The sequence below is a fragment of the Silurus aristotelis genome (genome assembly GCF_946808225.1).
Source record: "Silurus aristotelis genome assembly, chromosome: 25".
NCBI lineage: Eukaryota > Metazoa > Chordata > Actinopteri > Siluriformes > Siluridae > Silurus > Silurus aristotelis.
Window position 1 is genome coordinate 2,402,925 of NC_139598.1, and position 22,551 is coordinate 2,425,475.

At 41.5% G+C, this 22,551-nt stretch overlaps 2 protein-coding genes across 5 annotated transcripts in view; both read left to right on the forward strand.

Moving 5' to 3' along the window:
• The first annotated feature begins 1,063 nt into the window (after positions 1–1,063).
• On the forward strand, positions 1,064–9,775 carry pdha1b (pyruvate dehydrogenase E1 subunit alpha 1b). The gene is made up of 12 exons (XM_083529426.1): positions 1,064–1,193; positions 3,014–3,182; positions 3,820–3,888; positions 5,442–5,615; positions 5,752–5,878; positions 6,636–6,727; positions 6,810–6,902; positions 6,977–7,132; positions 7,709–7,780; positions 7,874–7,941; positions 8,558–8,666; positions 9,342–9,775. The coding sequence occupies exons 2-12, from the start codon at positions 3,135–3,137 to the stop codon at positions 9,504–9,506; spliced, it is 1,173 nt and encodes a 390-aa protein (XP_083385552.1). The 5' UTR covers positions 1,064–1,193; positions 3,014–3,134; the 3' UTR covers positions 9,507–9,775.
• A 2,534-nt stretch (positions 9,776–12,309) lies between these two features.
• Positions 12,310–22,551, forward strand: part of rps6ka3b (ribosomal protein S6 kinase, polypeptide 3b) — a 38,094-nt gene continuing 27,852 nt past the window's right edge. The window contains exons 1-3 of one of the 4 annotated variants that reach the window (XM_083529381.1): positions 12,310–12,715; positions 13,541–13,615; positions 15,051–15,107. In XM_083529381.1, the coding sequence (XP_083385507.1) occupies positions 12,662–12,715; positions 13,541–13,615; positions 15,051–15,107 (186 nt within the window). In that variant the 5' untranslated portion in view covers positions 12,310–12,661. The remainder of the gene's footprint in view (positions 12,716–13,540; positions 13,616–15,050; positions 15,108–22,551) is intronic. The other 3 variants (XM_083529380.1, XM_083529384.1, XM_083529383.1) reach the window with 3 other exon arrangements.

Genomic DNA, 22,551 nt, shown 5'->3' on the forward strand with positions numbered 1-22,551 from the left:
ATCGGGACTTTAATGGGAAATAAAAGTATTTATTAAATACTTTTAATCGATAAATACTTGTTTTTATTTTTTATTAAATAATTAAATTGTTTACAATTGTTTACAATTATTTAATTTTTTTCTATTAAGGTCAAAGAGGGCCAGATCAATAAATAAATAAAAAAGTAGTAGATAGATAGATAGATAGATAGATAGATAGATAGATAGATAGATAGATAGATAGATAGATAGATAGATAGATAGATAGATAGATAGATAGATAGATTTTTTTATTTAGTTAGTTGTATTTATTTATTTAACTAAAAAAAAAAACTACCACAATCCCAGGAGTATAAACTACAGTTACATATTATACAAGTGTAATAATAATAATAATAATAATAATAATAATAATAATAATAATAATAATAATAATAATAAATCTAACATCACAGTAAATCAGTATTAAGGTCTTTGGAGTTGCTGGAGGCAGTAAAAAAAAGCCCAGATACGAGTTAAATGCACAACAAACAAAATAAATGATTAAAAATGTACATTTTTGTAAAAAAAAAAAAAAAACGTAGCTTGAAAAATAAATAGGTTTATCAAAAAAGATTGTTTTTTTTTAGGTTCATGTCAAAGTCGTAGCAACCAAACACCTTTTTATATAACAGAGAAACTCTGTGATGAGAATACATGAAAATAAATCCTTCCAAAACAATGCAGTATATGCACATTTCCTCCAAGAGATGAAGAACAGATTCATCCTCAGCTCTGCAGAAGATAATGTCTTAATAAAAAATATTTGGTATGATAGAAGAGATAAAGTAGTATTAGGGAAACATCCTTTACCTTATTGGTAATTAAATATTTAGAACAGATTCCACACCTTTTTCCATTGAATAATAATAATAATAATAATAATAATAATAATAATAATAATAATAATAATAACAATAATTATTATCGTAATTGTTATTATAGTTGTTGTTGTTGACATCCAGAGTTACCACCCGGACGTCTCTTCCCGGTTACCATAGCAACGACCCAACCAGACGAGGTCTTTAATCGCGTGTGACGCTCCAAACCTCATACAGAACATCCACATCCTCATTGTGCGACCAAAAGTTTGCGACTTTTCTGTTAAAGAAAGGGTTTTTTACTGCTTCTGCACTCACCCGGATAATAAGACACATCTGGATACGGAACTTCAGGTAAATGTTTATTGTTCTGGGTGAAAAAGTGTCGCCTGAATGTCTGATTTAGGGGTCCGGTAATTTCACGTTATTATCTAATTTTAGCCTTTAGAAATATCCTACCTGTTCTGTTTCACCCAAACTTACCTGTTATTCATTTTGCATTAGGAAATGCTTTTTTTTGTTTTTGTTTTACTAGACATGCACATTATCATCACAACGCGTTTATTATTGTTTTTGTATATATATATATATATATTAAATTTCAGTGGTGTCCTGCCTGAATCAGTCCACCATCATTATGAAACCATGTCTATAGAAAGCATCAGTATTATAGAGAAGTGCAGTAGTGCAGTAGTACAGCGAGAATGAATGTCATCACTAAAGCAGGAAACCCAATGAACACAAATCAACACGTCTCCTTTCACTGTAGCCACAGCTGCACCTCCTACATACATCATCTCGAGCAGAAGCATCGATATTCACCTCAGAAAATCACGCATTTGGTTCCACGCATTACGGTTTTCCTTGGGAAATTTAACTGGAAGTAAATTGTGTGTTTTTTGTGCAAATGCTACAGTAAAGAAAACGCAAATGGTTCATGGAAAAGCTTAGCGACCGTTTTGAAATGTTTGGGCCGACTGTTCCTCACGATGTCCAGCTGTTCATGAAAAGTCCATCTTTAAATGTTCTTGTAAGTATTTTTGCGACCAAATCAGCAGCTATTCAATCCACACGAATATATTTGAGCTTGTGCAGTTTGCTACAGATGCAGTTTGCACGCTCTGACTAGTGTTATTTTAGACCGTCCAATCAGAATAAATGCCAACGTAACTGGACACCAGCTAGAGGGCCTTGATGTGGCCTAATCAGTCTGATTGGTTAAAGCAGACGCTTAAAGCAACATGGATTTGTATCTACCAAGAGCCTTATGTCCATATGTGATGTGACGGCTGAAATCTGATTGGACAGAAACTCCAGTGTAAAATTACACTCGGTTGTGCTGCTACTTGTAACAGCACACCTGAGAGAAACGCTATGAAATGACCCGTCGATCATCAACAGCATGAACTTCTTCAGCAGTTTGAGCTACAGGAGCTCGTCTGTTGGATCACAGAGACCAGCCGTCGCTCCTCACGTGCATCAATGATCCTCAGCCCCCACGACCCTATCGCCGGTTCACCACTGTTCCTTTCTTGGAGCACTTTAGATAGATACTGACCACTGCAGACCAGGAAAATCCCACAAGAGCTGCAGTTTTGGAGATGCTTTGACCCAGACGTCTAGACGTCACAATTTGTCAAACTCGCTCAAATCTTTTACGCTCACCCATTTTTCCTGCTTCTAACACGTCAACTTTGAGGACAAAATTTTCTCATTGCTTGAAAAATATATCCACCCACTAACAGGTGCCCTGATGATCAGGAGATTTTCTGCTTGTTTTTATTGCTTTATATTCTGTAAACTACTCGCTATTATAAGCCATCGTGAGTGGTTCCTTCCAGTCAAAATACAGTAAATATATTCTCCCGGTTAATTAAAGAGACTGCGTTTTTTTTGCCCTATTTTCTGATAAAAAGAGGAAAAAAAAGATTCATTTTCATTATTACCCATGATCATCAGCCTTCTTTGCTATGGAGTCAGAGCCAGACGGAGGCAGTCTAGATAACTATCATTATCATTAATATTCATAGAAATATTATGATCTAATTAGTTATGTAAATCAATTTTACTTATAAAAGTGTGATTTCATTTTTTTATCCCTTGATCGCTGCTTTAACAGTAAAATTATTTTCCTTTAGGCTTTGAGTGAAGGTTTTGTGTAATTCTCTCTGCAGACGTTTGGGGGCAATAAGGAACCGATTTTACTCGTTTTGCCACCACCGAAGAAGAGCTGAACCCGGAAGTGCAGAGAAATCCAAGTTGTCCGTTTCGCTTCGGCTGTGGAACCGATTAAACATGATGTCTTTGCTTTCAATGGCGTTCAGAGGAGCAGCAAAGAGTAAAGTACGTGTTCGTAATGTTTGCCTGATGTTTGCACATGTAGACACGGGAACAAAAATAGACAGCTAGCTAGGAAGCTAACATTAGCGGCTAAGTTGCTCAGCTGGAATCTCTGGAATCCCTGACCTTGATTTGTGCCTGTAGGACCTGCAGGGCACGAAATACAGCGTTTAAACATAAATCTGACTGAATTAAACACTGAAAATATTGTTTTTGTAGTTTTATACAGTAGACAGTTATTCTGCAGTGACTGGATGCTGAGGGACAGTTTATGTTCATCACACAGGGTACAGAAATATCATCTTTATTATATTATACTTCATTATTCCATATGGAATATGTGCATCCAGAAGTAAATATGTAAATTATCTTGTTTATGAGTTAAATTGTATATTGTTGTATAGAGTCACAAACAGCTGGAACCAAATTCCTTGTGTCAACACCCATGGCCAATAAACCTGGTTCTGGTTCTGATCTATTTATCAATTGCACGCTTTTTATCCATTTAAAGTGACATAAAGTCGTGGAGAGTCCAGGAACCTATTTGTCACTCACGCTGTAGCAGCTGCACCCTGTTCGTAATGTTCCGTGTTGCATCTAAAACCTTCATGACCAGGATCTTTTCGTTTCTCTTTTGCAGGTGTCCAAGGCAGTGCTATCGAGCCGCTCCTATGCCAGCTTCACTCCTCAGGCCACATTCGACATCAAGGTGGGTTTGCGACTCGTAGCGACATAATAATCACCAGAAATTTGACTTTGATCTGAACTTGTGATCATCCAGGAGTCTTGGTTCAGTTTCAAGCTCATACTTTTTATTTAGTAGAATAAAAGTCCCGACATTGAACAATCCAGTTATTTAATCATTATGTAAGGTGGGGTTTCAAAGCTTCTGAGACTCAGAACAAAGCAGTCATGTGACTCAGGTCATGTGACTAAACACCAGGGCATCATCTGCCCACGATTCTGTGAAACATTTCGACTGAGAGTTTGGATGGGTTTCTTTTGCACGCTTCACTGCGTGTTCCTTCGTCTGGTCTGTTTCGTCGTCTGGTCTGTTTCGTCGTCTGGTCTGTTTCGTCGTCTGGTCTGTTTCGTCGTCTGGTCTGTTTCGTCGTCTGGTCTGTTTCGTCGTCTGGTCTGGTCTGTTTCGTCGTCTGGTCTGGTCTGTTTCGTCCGGTCTGGTCTGTTCTTTTGTCCGGTCTGGTCTGTTCCTTCGTCCGGTCTGGTCTGTTCCCTCGTCCGGTCTGGTCTGTTCCCTCGTCCGGTCTGGTCTGTTCCCTCGTCCGGTCTGGTCTGTTCCCTCGTCCGGTCTGGTCTGTTCCCTCGTCCGGTCTGGTCTGTTTCTTCGTCCGGTCTGGTCTGTTTCTTCGTCTGGTCTGTTTCTTCGTCTTGTCTGTGTCATTGTGCAAATGTTTATACGTCATATAAGTTTCTTTTGCACGCTTCATCGTCGGCTCTTTCATCTGGTCTGTTTCTTCGTCATCTGGTCTGTTTCTTCGTCGTCTGGTCTGTTCCTTCGTCGTCTGGTCTGTTCCTTCATCGTCTGGTCTGTGTCATTGTGCAAATGTTTATATGTCATCACAGACTGCTTGTGTGAACAGTTAGTTTGGTTTTTAATTTGGTGATAGAAAAAGTGCAGTTTCATTCCTGCAGGTCAGTCAATTCAATCTTTTCTCTGAAGAGTGTAATCGCTGTGTTTGAGGAACCGAGGAGGAGAACACATCAATCAAACAAACAAAACACACTGTCCTTGATGGTGTGGTTCGATTTTTCGTGTGGAATATTTCAAAATCAGAAAACCATTTTCTTTTATGCAGCGTGCAGTTTTTCGTGCAAAAACAAACAGAACGTAGTGTCAGTGATTCACCTCTAGGGGCCGCTCTCGTAATGACATCGTAACGGAATCGGTATGGATTTTTGCCGATGGTTTCAGCAGTAAATTTCTAGTGCCGCAACATGTATTAATAACTAAAGGACATTTTAGTTCAAAAGCCAACCTTTGTTATTAAATACACATTTATTTACAATATAAATTTTGAAATATGTCCCTGGCAATGTTCAGTTCAAAACACGTGCAAGTCTGAGAAATTAGACGATCACAAATCTCCACCTTTGCACTAACACCAGGTCTTATCCATTGCAGTTGTGGTTTGGCACCAGACCCTGTTATCTGATTTAGATTTCTGGGATCTAACACGCAGTGATGATGTTGATCTAATGTTTCCCCCCACCCTCCTTTCTCTCTCTCTTTCTCTCTCTCAGCCATGTGATCTTTACCTGCTGGACCAGGGGCCCCCGACCCAGACCGTGCTCACTCGGGAGGATGGTCTGAAATTCTATCGCACCATGCAGCTAATAAGACGCATGGAGCTGAAAGCAGACCAGCTGTACAAGCAGAAGATCATTCGAGGTTTCTGTCACCTGTATGATGGCCAGGTGAGGATCAGTGATGATGTATTTTCACTCCTACACTGTTGATGACGAATCTATTCTTCTGTATTCATTCTTGGGATTACATGAACATATATACGTGTATGCGGTTTACTGATTTGTGTTTGTGTGTGTGTATTAGGAGGCGTGTGCAATGGGGATCGAAGCCGCCATCACCCTCGACGACCACCTGATCACGGCATACCGAGCTCACGGGTACACCTACACCCGCGGAGTGCCTGTAAAAGAGATTCTGGCTGAGCTCACAGGTTCATATCAAGGAAGCCCGTTTACACACACACACACACACACACACACAGTTATAGGAGTTACAGTGTATAACCACAATGTACGTCATTTATTAGGGATGTGCGGCATAAGTGTGTGTGTGTGTGTAAATATATGATCTACTTAACTGTTCTTATTTCAGTTATTCTGGAAGCAAACGCTAAAGAATTTTTATCCCTATCATTGGTGATGGCAGGAAGTGGCAGCGATTTCGCGCATGTGCAAAAAAATCGCTTTTGTTCAGCGCAAAGTTTTAAAACACAATACAAATCGTATTTCCGGTATGGAGCGAGTGTCCACAGTGACGCTGCAGTACACATGCACCAAATCGAAATCCCTGTGCTGAAACGGTTCGGTGTGAATACACGTACCGTAAACACCCCTATCACTCATACACCTCTATCACTTATACATCTAGTAGCTCTTCATATGAGTCATTCTTCTAAAAAAGCAGCTGCCAATATCTACATGTGCACACAAGAGGGCGCTCTAACATCAACCCACTTCTCATTCTTAAACCTCGGACTTTGTATTAACAGTTTGGGGGAAAGAACCACATACGAGTGGAAAAGTCAGGTGTCCTGTCCAATACTTTTGACCATGTCGTGTATATTTATATTTAACAGAGAAACCGTGTCCTAAACCTTCCTGTTTGGAGAAGAATCTATGATGAAATTAGTTTTGTGTATGGAGACAATAGCAGATGCCTGCATTCTATTAACTATCCCCTGTTCTCAGGTCGAAGGGGTGGAGTCGCCAAGGGGAAAGGAGGCTCCATGCACATGTACACGAAGAATTTCTATGGCGGAAACGGAATTGTCGGCGCTCAGGTGAGACGCATTCATCCGCTAAACAGTGTGATACTTCTACACTTTTTTTACTATGTGTTAAAGAGTAATTGTCGCCTCCCAGGTTCCCCTCGGGGCAGGAATCGCTCTGGCCTGTAAGTACCGGGGCAATAATCAGGTGTGTGTGGCACTCTACGGGGACGGAGCTGCGAACCAGGTAAGATGTTTTTCCACATGAACTCAGAACGAGGCTGTGCTCCATGTTTAAATGGCTGCACATGTGATTATCAGGGGCAGATCTTTGAGACGTACAACATGGCGGCGCTGTGGAAGCTGCCGTGCATCTTCATCTGTGAGAACAACAGATACGGCATGGGTACGGCGGTGGAGCGAGCTGCAGCCAGCACCGACTACTACAAGCGAGGGGAGTTCATTCCTGGACTGAGGGTAATGTACAGTCAGGCAATGATGATGATGTTAGTCCTTACTAACCTAGAAACTAAACTAAACCCCGACTCCTAGCCAGCCAAAACCTGGAGACCTAGCCAGCCAAAACCCCGACTCCTAGCCAGCCAAAACCTGGAGACCTAGCCAGCCAAAACCCCGACTCCTAGCCAGCCAAAACCTGGAGACCTAGCCAGCCAAAACCCCGACTCCTAGCCAGCCAAAACCTGGAGACCTAGCCAACCAAAACCCTGACTCCTAGCCAGCCAAACCCCTGACTCCTAGCCAGCCCAAACCCCCGACTCTGTACCAGCCCAAACCCCCGACTCTGTACCAGCCAAAACCCTGACAAACACTGATTTGAAACTGGCTAAAACAAGAATTGACTCTAGACTAGCTGAAACTCTGATACTAGACTCTGACTCTGGACTAGCCAAAACTCTGACTTTAAACTAGACTTGTAGACTAGTAGGAATTCTAAAAATTATATGAACAAAACCAGCACTTCTGATAGACCTTCAACTCTTTGTCTGCGTGTGTGTGGTGTCTGCGTGTGTGTTGTGTCTGTGTGCACATCAGGTGGACGGCATGGATGTGCTTTGCATCAGAGAGGCTACCAAATTCGCTGCAGACCACTGCAGATCCGGAAAGGTAACTCCATACAGACACACATGCAGAGTAACACGTTAACATTGCTCATGTTGGTTTTTTTGGTGACGATCGCTGATGATCCTTGTTCTCCAGGGCCCAATTGTTATAGAACTTCAGACCTATCGTTATCACGGACACAGCATGAGCGACCCTGGAATCAGGTAAGGTGAATTATAACATGCCAAAACGTTACTTGAGCAAATACAGCTGCCAAAAACGCATTTATAAAACCCCCTGTGTATCCCTGGGTCATGTGACCTGAGCAAAATCAGATGAATCGATCCAAATGAAACTTTTCAGCTGATCTGACTTGGTACTTCTGCATTATATCTCATGCTTATGAATGTGTTGGGTTTTATGGAGGCATCGGTACAGACTACACACTTGCATCCTGCTTTATTTCACCTTCAGAATGAACTGTTTTCGAACGTCCTTCTTTAAATTTCACTCAGACGTGGAGCGAGTCGACAATCCGGACAAAAATAAACTCCCAAAGTACCCTTTAAGAAGCAAACAATCGATTTTTCGGGCTGGTTGATATCTCCGTACGTGATCGGTCGTCCCTGGGGTTTACTTCTTACTGGTTGTTACCATGGATACGGCATGGGTGGTCTTGGAAAATGACCCCAACTCTGTGGGTTAGGAGGAGGAAGGGAGGGAGAGGGGGAGAGAGAGAGAGAGACCGGAGTGATGCTTCTTCTACCCATTACCACCGATCACTGTGCTGAATTCTGATATCGATTAGATTTTTGTGTGTGTGTGTTTGTTTTAATCCAGTTATCGAACACGTGATGAGATCCAGGAAGTGCGCAGCAAGAGCGACCCCATCACTTTGCTGAAGGACCGACTGCTTAACAACAACTTGTCCAGCGTGGAGGAACTTAAGGTGCATTTGTGTGTGTGTGTGTGTTTGTGTGTGTGTGTGTCTATATGCATATAAACACACACTATACAGACAAAAAAAATTGTGGTTTACACTCCTGACTTTTCCCGCTATATGAGGTTCTTTCCCGAAATGTTCACAAAAACGAGTCTTTGGACGCTGGAACATGAACATTTCCCTTCACGTGAACTAGGAGACCCAAATGTGTTCCTGCATGACAAAGCCAGATTCATGAAGATCTGCTATCCATGAGCTGGAGTGGAAGATCTCCAAACCTATTGAACAATGAACGTGAACACTGAGTGCACCTCAGGCCTCCTCACATCACTTAAGTCAGTACCTGACTTTACTAACACACGTGTGGCTGAATAAATCTCACACAAATCTCCACTAAATCTAGTAGAACAGCTTCCCAGACAAGTGGAGCTTATTATATGGGCAAATGGAGATGGATGTTTGAAAAGCATATAGCAAACTTATGGTCAGGTGTCTACAAACTTTTGGTCACATCTCATATATAAACATATACTGTACATAAAGGTGTGTGTGTGTGTGTGTGTGTGTGTGTGTGTGTGTGTGTGTATATATAAGCTGGAATTGTTGTTGTGTTTGCTGTAAAAAATAATAGTCGCATAATAAAATTGGCCCAGAATAAAATCCCGACCTCACGCCCTACAGGAGATCGACGTGGAGGTGCGTAAGGAGGTGGAGGAAGCAGCGCAGTTTGCTACGTCTGACCCTGAGCCCCTGCTGGAGGACCTTTGCAACCACATCTACTTCAACCAGCCACCCATTGAGGTGCGAGGAACAAACCCCTGGGTCAAGCTCAGGTCCACCAGCTGAACACTACCAGCCGCCACAGAGCTGACTGTGCAGCCCGGAGCTCCGCAAAACCTCCAGAATGTACCAGAATGTCCCAAAACGTCTCTTAACTAACAATAAAACGAAACGCACAAATGCCAAGGGTCACATTTATTTTATCGTCTTCATCATCAGCATCATGTGCCTTCTTTCTTCTCGTCTGAGATCTTCTCTGTTACATATTTTATTGTTTTCTTTTTCCTGATCAAACCAGTTACAAAACATTGCGAATAAAAAAAAAAAAGGTCAAAGCCTCGTTTCTGCAGTTTTTATAAAAGAATAAAAAATTCTCTGTATTTGTGTATTTAAAGTGTGGGGGGTTTTTTTATCCTTTAAGTACCTTTTTTATTATTATTTGTTTTGTGGTTTTTAATTTAGTTTTATTTTTATGGATTTTTTTTGTTGCTGTTTTTGTGGTTTGGTTTTAATGTTCCTTTTTAAATGTTTAATTATATTTAGGGGGTTTTTTGTTTGTTTTTGCTTAGTTTTATTGATTTGAATAACTTGTATTTATACATTACATTTAAATATATAACTACATAATTCTTTTGCTACATATAATAATAATTTGTATGGTTTTTTGGTTTTTTTTTTTTTAAGCACATGTCCTCAGTGGTTTTTTTTTTTTTTTTTTTGCCACTAATACATGCATCTTTTGTGATCTTAGAAATTACCCACAACCTGATCCTTCAATCAGTGACTTTTCCAGTGACTTTTCCAAAGATTTTGTCGATCCTAAATGACTGCCTTCAGAATATATAAAGAAAAAATGTCTGTTATTGCTGCTTTTCTCTTTATGTAACGTCTGTGAGTTACATTTGGTTTCAGGTTTCATCCTCGGATGATGATGATGATGATGATGATGCTCATGATGTCTCAACTTGAATCTTATAGGGTTTTTCATTTTTTTTTGTCTAATGTTTGTGTGAGTGACTTTTAACTGCTTGTGTAACTAAATAGCAATGAATAAGATGAAATTCAAAGTAAAAAAATACAGAAAAAAATCTCCCAATTTGATCTTGTGTACTGAAAGATAAACCTCTAAAGGAAAAGGAGGATGGTGATGGTATCACTTTGGCGTGTTGCTGAGGTTCAGTGAGGGTGGATCCAGTAAGTTTTGTAAAAGGTTTTTCTATCGGGTTTGACTATCATTTAAAACGTTTGCTAAATTTGACTTTTGTAAATGAACATTATAATTATGTTTCATTTGTCTATATTTAGATAAAACACCAGTCCTGGATGCAGCAGTGTGATTGCTTTATAACTACCTTAAAACAATAAAAGAAAAGAAAATTACATAAGAGACTTGAGACACTTTATTTCTGGTCCTGTTAGAATTAAAAATGTAATCATCATTGTGAGATTTTCATCTTCGTGTCGCTTCAGCTCGGAGCAGCAATAATTCAGAAACGTTTATTCATTTATTTGAAGAACATCATGTTTCCCTTCAGAAATTAAATGTCCACCACAGAGATCGTTACTTCCGAAGGTCTTTTATTTTTATGTTCCACAGATGTGTTAAAAATAATGTGACTCATTTATTTGGATTTTTTATAATAATTACTAAACAATTAATAATATATACATTTCAAAGTTAAAATCTACATTAATGTACATAATCATGTTTGGCTTGAAGTGCCTAAATCATGGGGTGATTGCGCCTTGTCAGTGGCTAAGCTTCGGAATTCCCTGCTTCCTGATCTCACCTCCGAAAGGGAATTCTCTTCTTTTAAAGCTGAACTAAAGACCCACTTATTCACCAAAACCTTTGTTGTATAGTAGAGGGTGTGATTGATTGATTGATTGATTGATCGATTAATAAAAATAATTAGCTGATTTTTTAAAAATGTTTTTTAGTTGTATAATAATAATAATACAGTCTCTATATAAACCTTGTCCTCTGGGATCTTATATACATAAGTTGATATTTATAAAACTTTATAGTTTAAAATTATAGTAATATGAATAATAATAATAAAAAAACCACTAATGTATTATCTCAGCATACAAAAGCAGAAACGGTAATTTAATATATTTAAAAAGTTTTCTTCTTTAGTGTTCTTACATACAATTCACAAAAAAAAAAATCATAATCGATTAATTGAATTAATTAGCAAGGATGTAATGAGTTGACCGGGTTAGTAATTAATTGTTTGGCAACATCTGCTCTAATTAGTGCGATTAATTGATAAAATCCCAGGATGTAATTAATTCATGAATTGGTCATATGCGATTAATTACATTCATCAAATACCACCGGGTCATTAATGAATTTGTTGTTAATATCCACTATAATCGATGCAGTGAATTAATTAATACAACAATAATTATTATTATTATTTGTAGTATGCGATTTATTTATTTCCGCGGGATTATCAATTAAATACAACATCTGCTCTAATTAATGTCATTAACATGTAATTACATGCCACAGTGTTATTAGTTCATTAATTGGTCATATGCGATTAATTCTTAATTAGATCCATCACATACCACCAGTGCAATTAGTTAAATACCGCAATGTTATTAGTGTATCAATTTGTCGTATCTGATTGATGAATGAATGAATTCGTTAATTAATTAATTAATAACCCAGCAGGATGCGCGTTTCGTCACATCCGCTCTCCTGCATTCACCTGTTTACTATCGCTGCTCGGCCCCTCCTCTAGTCCCGCCCACCGCTTAGTGACGTGCTTTGAAAGCTGCTCTGATTGACAGGCAGGTGAACCAACAGCGTGCGCGGAGTCTCACAAAGCGGAAGCAAGGATGTGGGCGTGGTTTTGGCAGAAGGGAATGCGGGGTTGAAAGGGAGAGACAGGGAGAGAGAGAGAAAGAGAGAGAGAGGGCGGGAGTAAGCGCAGCGGGGAAGCGAGGAGAAGAAAAACCGAGTGGTGGCGGCGTTTTCGGTGTTACTCCAGAGCGCAGCCCGGCGCTTCCATCTCCACTCAGCTCGGGACTTTTCACTCTGACTTCCGGCTCTCCAGGAGCGACCAGGGCTTCGGAGGTCATCACGTGCCGCTTCTGAGAAAGCTATTTGTGTGTGTGTGTGTGTGTGTGTGTGTGTGTGTGTGTGTGTGTGTGTGTGTGTGTGTGTGTGTGTGTGTGTGTGTGTGTGTGTCCGGCTTGGAGTAGGCAACATGCCGCTGGCGCAGCTGGCTGACCCTTGGCGAAAGATGGCCATAGGGATTGAGGTGAGGTTCTTCAATGTTCTCATCTTTCCTGCTTAATCAGGTTCATTACGAAAGTCAGTGTTATTCAAAGCGCTGGTGTCTTTATTGCTGGCCGCGCGGTTTCCAACTTCCACATGCGGCCAGGTGTGTGTGTGTGTGTGTGTGTGTGTGTGTGTGTGTGTGTGTGTGTGTGTGTGTGTGTGTGTGCACCATCTCCGAGGTTCCACTCCCAAAGAAACGATACTGTGTTTATGGATGTGCAGTGCATCAGCCTCAGCCCTGACACACGATCCTTTAACTGACAGGATGGATGGATGGATGGATGGATGGATGGATGACGTCCTTGTTCTTTTTTCTGCAGTGTCTAGTAGACATGTATTCTGAATGGACAACTTCGAAGAGCTGGCATCTAATTTCGAAATCACAGAATGAACAGAATTCAGGATCTGAACTTGGTCTGATTTAGCTGGTAATAAATGTCCTGAACCCTGAACCAGGTGCGAGTAAAAGCACCAGATCAGAAGACGTGACGCTGGGGCTGATTTTTTCGAGCCCAGATATATAAGTTAAACCCTGATTTTGATTAGTCGTCGGTGTGACGTTTGATGACGCCACGGATCGTGACGCAACACGGTTCTGAGAACTGATTTATTGAGTCTACTGCGATTGTGTTCGTTCGAATTCGAATGAATTTGCTACGATACGATTCGATTTCTTTCGGTTCTTTGGAAGACGGTGAAATGTTCGAGTTTGTTTATTTGGTATTTAGAGCATCTCTCCTGTTTTATTGTGTCCATCAGTTCTTTTTAATCATTTGCCTTTCAATGTTTTTTACATTTCGATCAGAATCGTTACAGCAGCCTTCCAGAGATCGTCACGTCCAGTGATTTACATCGTGACTCGCCTTCTGTATTGGATCTGGTAATTTTCAGGCACATCTGTAACACGTGTTTTTCACATTTTTCAAACGTTTCCAGAGTGACATACATTTATCTCCTCATACAACTGAGCAGTTAAGGGCCTTGTTCAGGGGCCCAGGAGTATGGCTTGGACTTAGAGTAGCTGGAATATGACAGAATGCCATTAGAGGAGGAAAATTTTATCACACGCCGTTCAATCAAAGTACACATTGCACAGAAGAATGCTCCGTCTCCACTGCGGCGGTACCGACAGGCTTTCTAGTTAGAAATGCCGAGCCGCCACTAGTACCGAAATCCACTGAGGTCATGAGTACGACCTTTCAATCGACATTAACCGGAAAAACTATCGATTTTAGCCAATAGTAGGTAGTTCCAGCAACCTGCAAAAATCCATACCGATAGTTTTTCCGGCTTTCGGTCCACTGTCATTACGAGAGCGGCCTCTAGAGGCGCCACATGCTGTTTGTTTTTTACACATGAGATTTTTTATAAATTATTATAATTTTTTTTATTAATATTTTTATTTCATTTAGCACATTTTCATAATTCAGTACTTTTTTTACATTTCTATTTTGTAATAAAGTTAAGTATTAATCCATCTAAAGTATTTACATGGAGTGTTTGTTTTTCAACGGGTTTTAAACGGTTGATTATGGCAAATACGACCGAATGTATCTGTCGGTATCTGTACGATCCACGATCAGTCGTCCTCTAGTCATGAAGTCTGCTTTTCTTAATGTTGTCTGATTCACACTCCTGCACCTCGCACCGAATTCATCAATGACCGGTCACCTCCGGACGACTCGCATCGACTCACACCCTCCCTTTCTGTTTCAGGAGATTCTTTAAAAAATAAAATAAAATAAAATACATGGTGATGCCAAAAGTATTTGGACACCCGACTTTTCTAGCCATTTGTGCTTCTTCTTCAACATTGGACACTTTGGATGAAGTGGCTTTGAATTTTCCCTTCACTTGGACTACGAGACCCAAACCTGTTCCAACATGACAATGCCCCTGTGCACAAAGCCAGCTTCATGAAGATCTGCTTTTCACGGTTTGTTGGAGTGGAAGAGCTCCTGCAATAGAGCAATGAATGTGAACGGTGAAATCACCCTGGGCTCCCTCACCTGAACTGACTGACTTTACTAACACCATGAACACACAAATCTCCACAAGCACCCTCCAAAATCTAGTGGAACATCTTCCCAGAAAAGTGGAGGTCATTTATGTTAAAAAAGAAACGCATCGCAATCTTATGCTCAGGCGTCCACAAACTTTTGGCTGTGTGTGTGTGTGTGTGTTGAGTGGGCATGGCGTCTGACACAGAAGGATTTAATTTGAATGAAACTGTAATATTGCTCTGGAACACTTGAAGTTCTTGTGGTACTTTTTACAGTCGTTCAGCGTCTCTGACTTTTTTCCCTCTGCTGCAGGACACACAGCAGGTTCTGGAGGACTCTTTAGGAGACGATGACAACCTGCCATGTCAAGTAGGTCTCACTCTGTTTATTTCCTGCTGCTTCTCTCCCTTTATTTCTCTCTTCTTTTTTGCTTTTTATTTGCTGAGAAATGGTTTTGGATGGAATTCAAACATCAGACAAAAATCATTATAAACTAAGTTTGAGAGAAACGTTCTCTTTTTTTCGCTCTTTACTAATGAAAATATATATTTATTCCTGCTTGTGGTAAACACACACACACACACACACACACACACACTCAGAGTTAAGGTGCACACTGACAATAGGGTGGACACATGAAGGAATGTAGCTGGAAGTGTGAAGTGCAGCGAAGACCGCTTCACTTCTGTGTGAAAAAGGAAAAAAGTGACAAATGGATGCTATTGATCACAAATCCTCCAGAGTGGAGGGATGGAAGGAGAGAGAGAGAGAAAGGAAGAAAGAAAGAGAGAGAGAGATGGCATTGATTGGTGCAGAGCTCAGGAAAAAGAACAAGTCACAGGGATCCGTTTTCACTACGTAACTTCATCATTTATTTTTTTTTTAAATATAGCAGGAAATAAAAATCTCGTACGGCATCAGTGTGACTGCTGACGCGTGCCAACTTTCTCTATCTATCCTTTTCCTTTGTCTGTCTGTCTGTCCATCGCTGTCAGTTTGTCTCTGTGTTTATCTCTGTTTTTTTTCTCTATCAGGGTTTCCTTCTCCCTGTGTCCCATTTTCTCCCCCCCCCCCCCCCCTTCTTTCGATCCATCACTGTCGGTTTATCTCTGTTTCTTTCTCCATCTGTCTCTACCCCTCTCTCTCTCTCTCTCTCTCTCTCTCTCTCTCTCTCTCTCTCTCTCTCTCTCTCTCTCATGCACGCGTGCGCTCTGACGCTCCCCTGTGGTGTTGCTGCCAGTCATTGATTTTTAAATGCAGGGGAGATGAGAGTTTGTAGATCTTATGGCTGTCATTAGTGACGACTCCACATTTTCTGTTTACTCCTATAAACACACACACACACACACACACACACACGTTCTTCTCTCTGTCCCACTCTCTCTTAACCACCCCCCATCCCACCCTCTCCATCCTTCTCTCTATCACTCTCATGCATGGTTTCGCTCTCCCCATCTCCCCATCTCCCCATCTCCCCATCTCCCCATCTCCCTATCTCCCTATCTCCCTATCTCCCTATCTATCTATCTATCTCTATCTATCTATCTATCTTTCCGTCCCCTCTAGATGGATTGTAATTGAAGAGATGGAAATGGACTGTCACTCACACTGGGTTTATCATGAGCAGGGACGTGAACAGTCAGAACAGGGAGGATATTGAAGGGGCTGTAAGTTACTGGGAGGAAACTTACTGAGTTATTCATGTTTAATTAAATACTTACCCAGCGCTGGAATATCATGTGGGCTGATCAAATTGGCAGTCGAACACCTTCCCTCTTTTCTCTTCCTGCAGTCACATGGGTCGAATAAACATTTAGATAGTGTAGTCGTATCCAAATCCATATTTGATATATAAAAAACAGGCAGGACGAGTTTCACCTAAGGAAGCTTTAAGAATCATGTGGTGTAGTGGCTGTATGTGTGGTGTCTCAGAGAGTAGGGATCAGCTCGGGTAGTAGCGATCAGCTCAGAGAGTAACGGTCAGTTCGGGTATAAGCGATCAGCTCAGAGAGTAACGATCATCTCGGTAACGACTAGCTCGTGTAATAACGATTGTAGTTGGTAGTAACGATCAGCTCCAGTAGTAACGATCAGCTCGATCAGCAATGATGTAATGCCGGTGGCTGTAACTTTGACCAGCCTGCGAACTGCCCATATGTGTCCATTCATTATCTCTTCCCAATTACCCCGTATCACTCGACTTCATCTCGACACTGATGATGGGCCTCGTTTTTCTCCACGATTTGTGTGTGTGTGTGTGTGTGTGTGTGTGTGTGTGTGTGTGTGTGTGTGTGTGTCGACTGTGTGTTAATATTTGGCTTCATCTCCTGATCTTTCTGGCAGATGGTATTTAATCTTCCATGGCCATCTGTACCGACGCGCTCTCTCTCTCTCTCTCTCTCTCTCTCTCTCTCTCTCTCTCTCTCTCTCTCTCTCTCTCTCTCTCTCTCTCTCTCTCTCTCTCGCATCTATAACACCCACTCATGCCTGCCTTTATCTTTTTTCTTCTCTCTTTCCATCTCTCTTCCTTTCTCTCTCGCCGTCTCACTCTTTCTCTCACCACTGCACACCCAGGTGTGACGAGACATCACACTCAGTCGTCCTCACACAACCGCTGCAACGAGCGTTACGTTCGAGTCCGTCATCACTGTTGCTTGGTCTGATTTCTCTTTTTATGAATGGGTTAATGATTAATCTCTTTACTATGGGACTGACACAAACACACGCGCACACACACACACACACACACACACACACACACACACAAGTAAATGGACTGTATAGGATTAGGTGTAGGACTTTTCCTTATCTCTCCAGCTGAAAGGTGAACGGTGTGTTTTGTGGATAATCCGCTCAAGGGCATCAAAGACCGAACACTTCAAATCTGATTAGTTCTGCAAAAATAAAGACGTATATTTATAGAGCGAGAGGCGTAGCTGGGAATTCATTTCAGGCTACACATTCCAAAAAAAAAGTCATGCAAGCCTGTCCCACTCCGGATGGATCCCAGACTGTAGTAGATTTATAATAATAATAATAATTATTATTATTATTATTATTATTATCAATAATAAAATATCTCTGATGGATCCATTGAAAATAACAGGGTATTAAAACCTCGTAAATTCAATATATTATATAAAAACAGCACTGATGGATAGAAAAAATAATTTGAGATGAACTTTCTGGCCAAAAGTATTGGCACACCAGCCTCAAACTGTTACTACACACTTGGAAACACAGATTTGTGTACGAATGAGATTTTTTACTTCACTTTTCACCCAAACCTGCTCCAGCCTTACTGTAGCCCCCTGAGCACAAAGCCAGCTCCATGCACATAAATGGGTTGGAGGTGAAGATCTTCTGCTCCTCACTTCACCTCTATCAGTACCTGACGTAATGAACGTAAAAGCCCCGTAGCTGCATGAATCTCACACAACATCTAGTGGAACGTCTTTCCAGAAGTGCGGAGCTGATTATAAGAGCGAATGGAGACTAAATGTGGAAATAAAACGTTCGAATAGTGCATCTAAGAACACTGACAAGCATGAAGGTCCACAAAAATTGAAATTTCATACTCAAGTGTCTGAATAAAAGAAAATCTATATTACAATGAAATATTCAGTGACGGCCCCAACTTTGACTCTTCTCTCTCTCTCTCCCTCTCTCTCTCTCTCTCTCTCTCTCACATACACACACAGATATGACGTTATATTAATGGCACACACTGCCATTTTTCAAACCTGTGTTATAAATGGTCTGAAGCCAGCATATGCCCAACAAACCAGTTACTCGAGAAGATAAACAGGTTCTGATGTGTGAACGAGGAAAACAAAATCCAATCTGCAGCCTCATGTGTACATTTTCAGTTTTAGAAAAATATATTTAGAAATTCTCAGCCTATATTAAGAAGAAGGAGCTCCGGGGTTATCAACAATTCGGCTTTGCAGAGTGTGTGTGTGTGTGTGACAGAGACTGATTCCCTACATCTCCTCGTCCGTCCCAGTTCTCAGAGGAGTTTCCCTCGAGGCTGTCCATCATCAGTCAGAAGCTAAACGATCTGCTGCCATATGCTGAAAGAAAAATCCTTAATAGCTTTCAAACTGGCATCCATATGCTCCAACACCGGAGCCATTTAGCCGCTCGAAGGATCCTGAATATATGCAGCACCACAGCCGTGATCGATAGGCTTTTATGGTCCCTCTCCATTCGGTCTCCTTTGTTCTGGATGGAGTTAGATGGGCTTTTGAATGCTTGGCCATCTAACTTGATGATCCCAAAGAAGCTTTTTTTAGAAAAATTTGCAGTGCGACAGATCGGATCACGTTACGTTTTTTGAGTAACAGATCGGATTGTTTTTCAGATCAGCAAAAAAAGGGGGAGGAGTCAAATATAATTTGTTTCATATTTATTACAAGAAAGGTTACATCACGGAAATGCTCCCATACACACGATTTTAATGATGCGGGAGGCTTCTGTGGGTTGCTTAACGCGTCCCTTTCACGTGAACTGTGTAGTTATGAAATTTCTTAAAAAGCAATATTGTAAAAAAAAAAAAAACTGTAATTCATGCTGCGATTGGTGCCGAACCGTGAGTTCTGATCCGTACGGATCAACTGCGATCTCTTATTAGGGAACCAGTGGCGACTGTGGCGAAGAAAAACTCCCTGAGATGGTATGAGGAAACCGTGAGAGGAACCAGACTCGCCCATCTTCATCTAGCTGATACCGAATTTGTATTTATTATACGTTTGAGTCAAAACAAGACTTACAAAATAAAATAACTAATTTCAAGGAGTGTAAACTTCATTTATTTTTTGACATCTGGGCCCCTAAACAAGGCCCCTATTCCCATAGCTGCACAGTTGTAAGTTGTAAGAATGATATAAATGTGTCACTATAGATAAGGGCGTCTGACAATGTAAATACGAGGTGGCATCGAAATGTTTTGAGACTAGTTTGGTAACATGCCAACAGATGGCAGCACAAGGCTGCACGCACAGTCGTAGGGCGCACCGATCTACGGTCATTCAGTGCGCAAAAACATGCAGTCCTGTGTACATCAGGAGCGGTGCTTTTATGACCACGTGCGTTACCATGTCTGCAATTTCATCATGGACAGCAAGTTAGAACACCCTGTCACACACGAGTTTCTCACTTCTGCGCAAAAGGACACAGTCCCCTTGCACAGCAATTCTTGCCACTTCTGGAATATTTTGACGGTGATCGTGTGTCAATGTAGATAAATAAGGTCTCGAAACTTTTTGATAGCACCTAAGTGTAATTGTCTTGAGCAGCCTCCTCCCAGTCCTAATGCACATGTACACTCGTTTATATTTCGCTATTATCTTCAATATCCATCTCCTCCATATCCACATTTCCTCTCTAAGCCTACTGATAATTCATCGTGAAGGACGATCTCTTATTGTCTTAATGCACAGGATGCTTTCGGAGGAGGTTCACTGTGGATGGCAGGATGGTAAAGCATTATTTACAGTGCAACATGAAAGCCCGTCTGGCCTCACATCTCGCTCTACAAAAAAAGGTCATTCTCCAAACGTTCCACTGCACGAAGGTGAAGGCTTCCTCTTCAAACGTCCCACGCTGGCGGGTCCAAAGCGGCGAGGCTTTTATGTGTGCCTTTGAGAGATGGCGAGAGCACCTACGTGTGGGTGTGTGTCGCAGCAACGGCAGTGACTGTGAAGGGGGGTGGCGCTGAGGCAGCGGGTTAAACTCTCTCCTTTGTTTTCGCCTGAATAGGAGTGGGAGCGTGACTCCGAACGCGCCGGAGATTTATTCACATTCCCCAGCTCGGTGACGGCGTAAACGAGGAGTGGGCACGGGCGGCCATTAGTGCCGAGTCATCTCGTACCTTCTAAAGGTGATGACTTCAGTAGAAGCCGTTGTAGTGATTTCTACACTGAGTAATCTCCTTTAGCTGGAGAGAGATGAATATAATTGGAAAGGGAGGAGTGGAAAGTCCAGAGAGACAGATATAGAGTGGAAAGGGTGGCTGGGTTCGAGCAGCAGTAAAGCGACGTCAGACTGAGACACAGATCGGAAAAGACGTCTCTTCATCATCTCTTCTCTGGCGTCGCGAATGTAAATCTTTTATCTACCTGCCGTTATTCCGTACCCGTACATAACAGATGGCAGCCTCTGAGCGCTATAAGAGAAAGGATAAATATAACAGACTCCTGAAAAGGTTCTCTAGCCCTGGAGGAAGAGGGAGTGAGATCGGGCAGAGGACGAGGTGCTGCTATTTTTTGTAGCCACCCTGTCTGGGTTGCGTCAGCGTGACTAAGCAAGGGTAGTCCTCTGTGCCTCAGTGAAGGTCACAGGCACAAGAACACTACAAATCAGCTGAAGGGTGCAAAGCGCAAAGATCTGAGCTGGAGCAGGAATTCCCAACTCACAGGGATTCAGCCACCGAACAGATTATGGCTCCAACTTGGCTCCAATGAGATCTGTAGATCACTTCCCCCATCTGTTAGACAAATACAGTCACCAATTGACTTCTTTCCATGTAAAACTAGAAGGTATTCCCTAAGCCGATGTTCGCACATTTGGACTGGAGAATTGTGGAAGCGTTTTGGCCCAAAGCCAACGTGTAATTAGATGATTTGGGGGCAACGGTGGGTCATATCATTAGCATGATATAATGTCTTCACCAGGACACTAGGCTCTCTGAGTGCCCTTTGAGGACTGTACGCTTCAGGGAATCTCCCGTGATCTTTCACTCAGCACAGGAAGTCAAGTGAGCTGTTAGAACAAATCTGCCTTCACCTTTGAACTTTCGGGAGTGAGAGACAGCTTTTGGAAGAACAGGAAAGAACCTAAGTTTTTGTAGAAGGACGTTAAGAAAGTTCACACGCTAATGGAACTAATTCCAAACGAGGTACAAATCAGAAAGTTTTTTTTATTTTTTTATGGCGTTTAACATTTTTAAAAGAAGAACTCGTAAAGAAATCCTCCCTTACGGGGAAGGTCCTGGTTAAGATCTAATTTAAACACTTTCCCGCCTTTTTTGTTTGTTTGTTTGTTTGAGGTTTTTTTTCACTAGATTTGATAAATTTACTGGGATACTGGGTCCGACGTTCATATCATGCATTTGCAAAGATTTATCAGATTTAAAATCTTTTCTTGGCAAATCAGAAAGATCTATAAATCTATAATGTACCACTCCTGGGTAGCCCAGTAGTTAAGCCTCTGGGTTCCTGATCGGAAGGTCGGGGGTTCAAGCCTCGGTATTGCCAGGCTGCTACTTTTGAGGCTCTTGAGCAAGGCCCTTAACCCCTCTGTGCTCCAGGGATGCTGTGCTCTGACCCCAATTACAAATTTTTGCTTTGCCTTTTTTACCTTTAATCATGAGCGAATTAAGGATTATGATTTAGGAATCCGTAAACTTCACGACCCGAGAACCTCAAACATTAGCCGTAGCTGAAAACCCTGAAAATTTTTTGGATGGGTGTGAGCTTTGCATCTGGCTTCAGTCCCACATAATTTGCTATGTATACTTTTTTTATGAGGTTTTTTCGAGTGGGACTCGTTGGAACTCAGAAAGGAAAGCACTTCGGCTTTGTTCCTGCCGAGGCTCGTACAGATAGATTTCTGTCCATTCAGCATAAATATCATCGAGCAGGAAGTGCACCTCCGCTCTCTCGGGCAACTGACAGGAAACCATGAGGAGCCAAGTCTTCTGACAGACATCCTTATACACGTAGAAAGCAAACACCGCAAGCATTTGATGATCATTCACCGCCATCCGCTTTTCACCTCGGCCTTTTTTGGCATGGGCCATTAGTGTGTACGA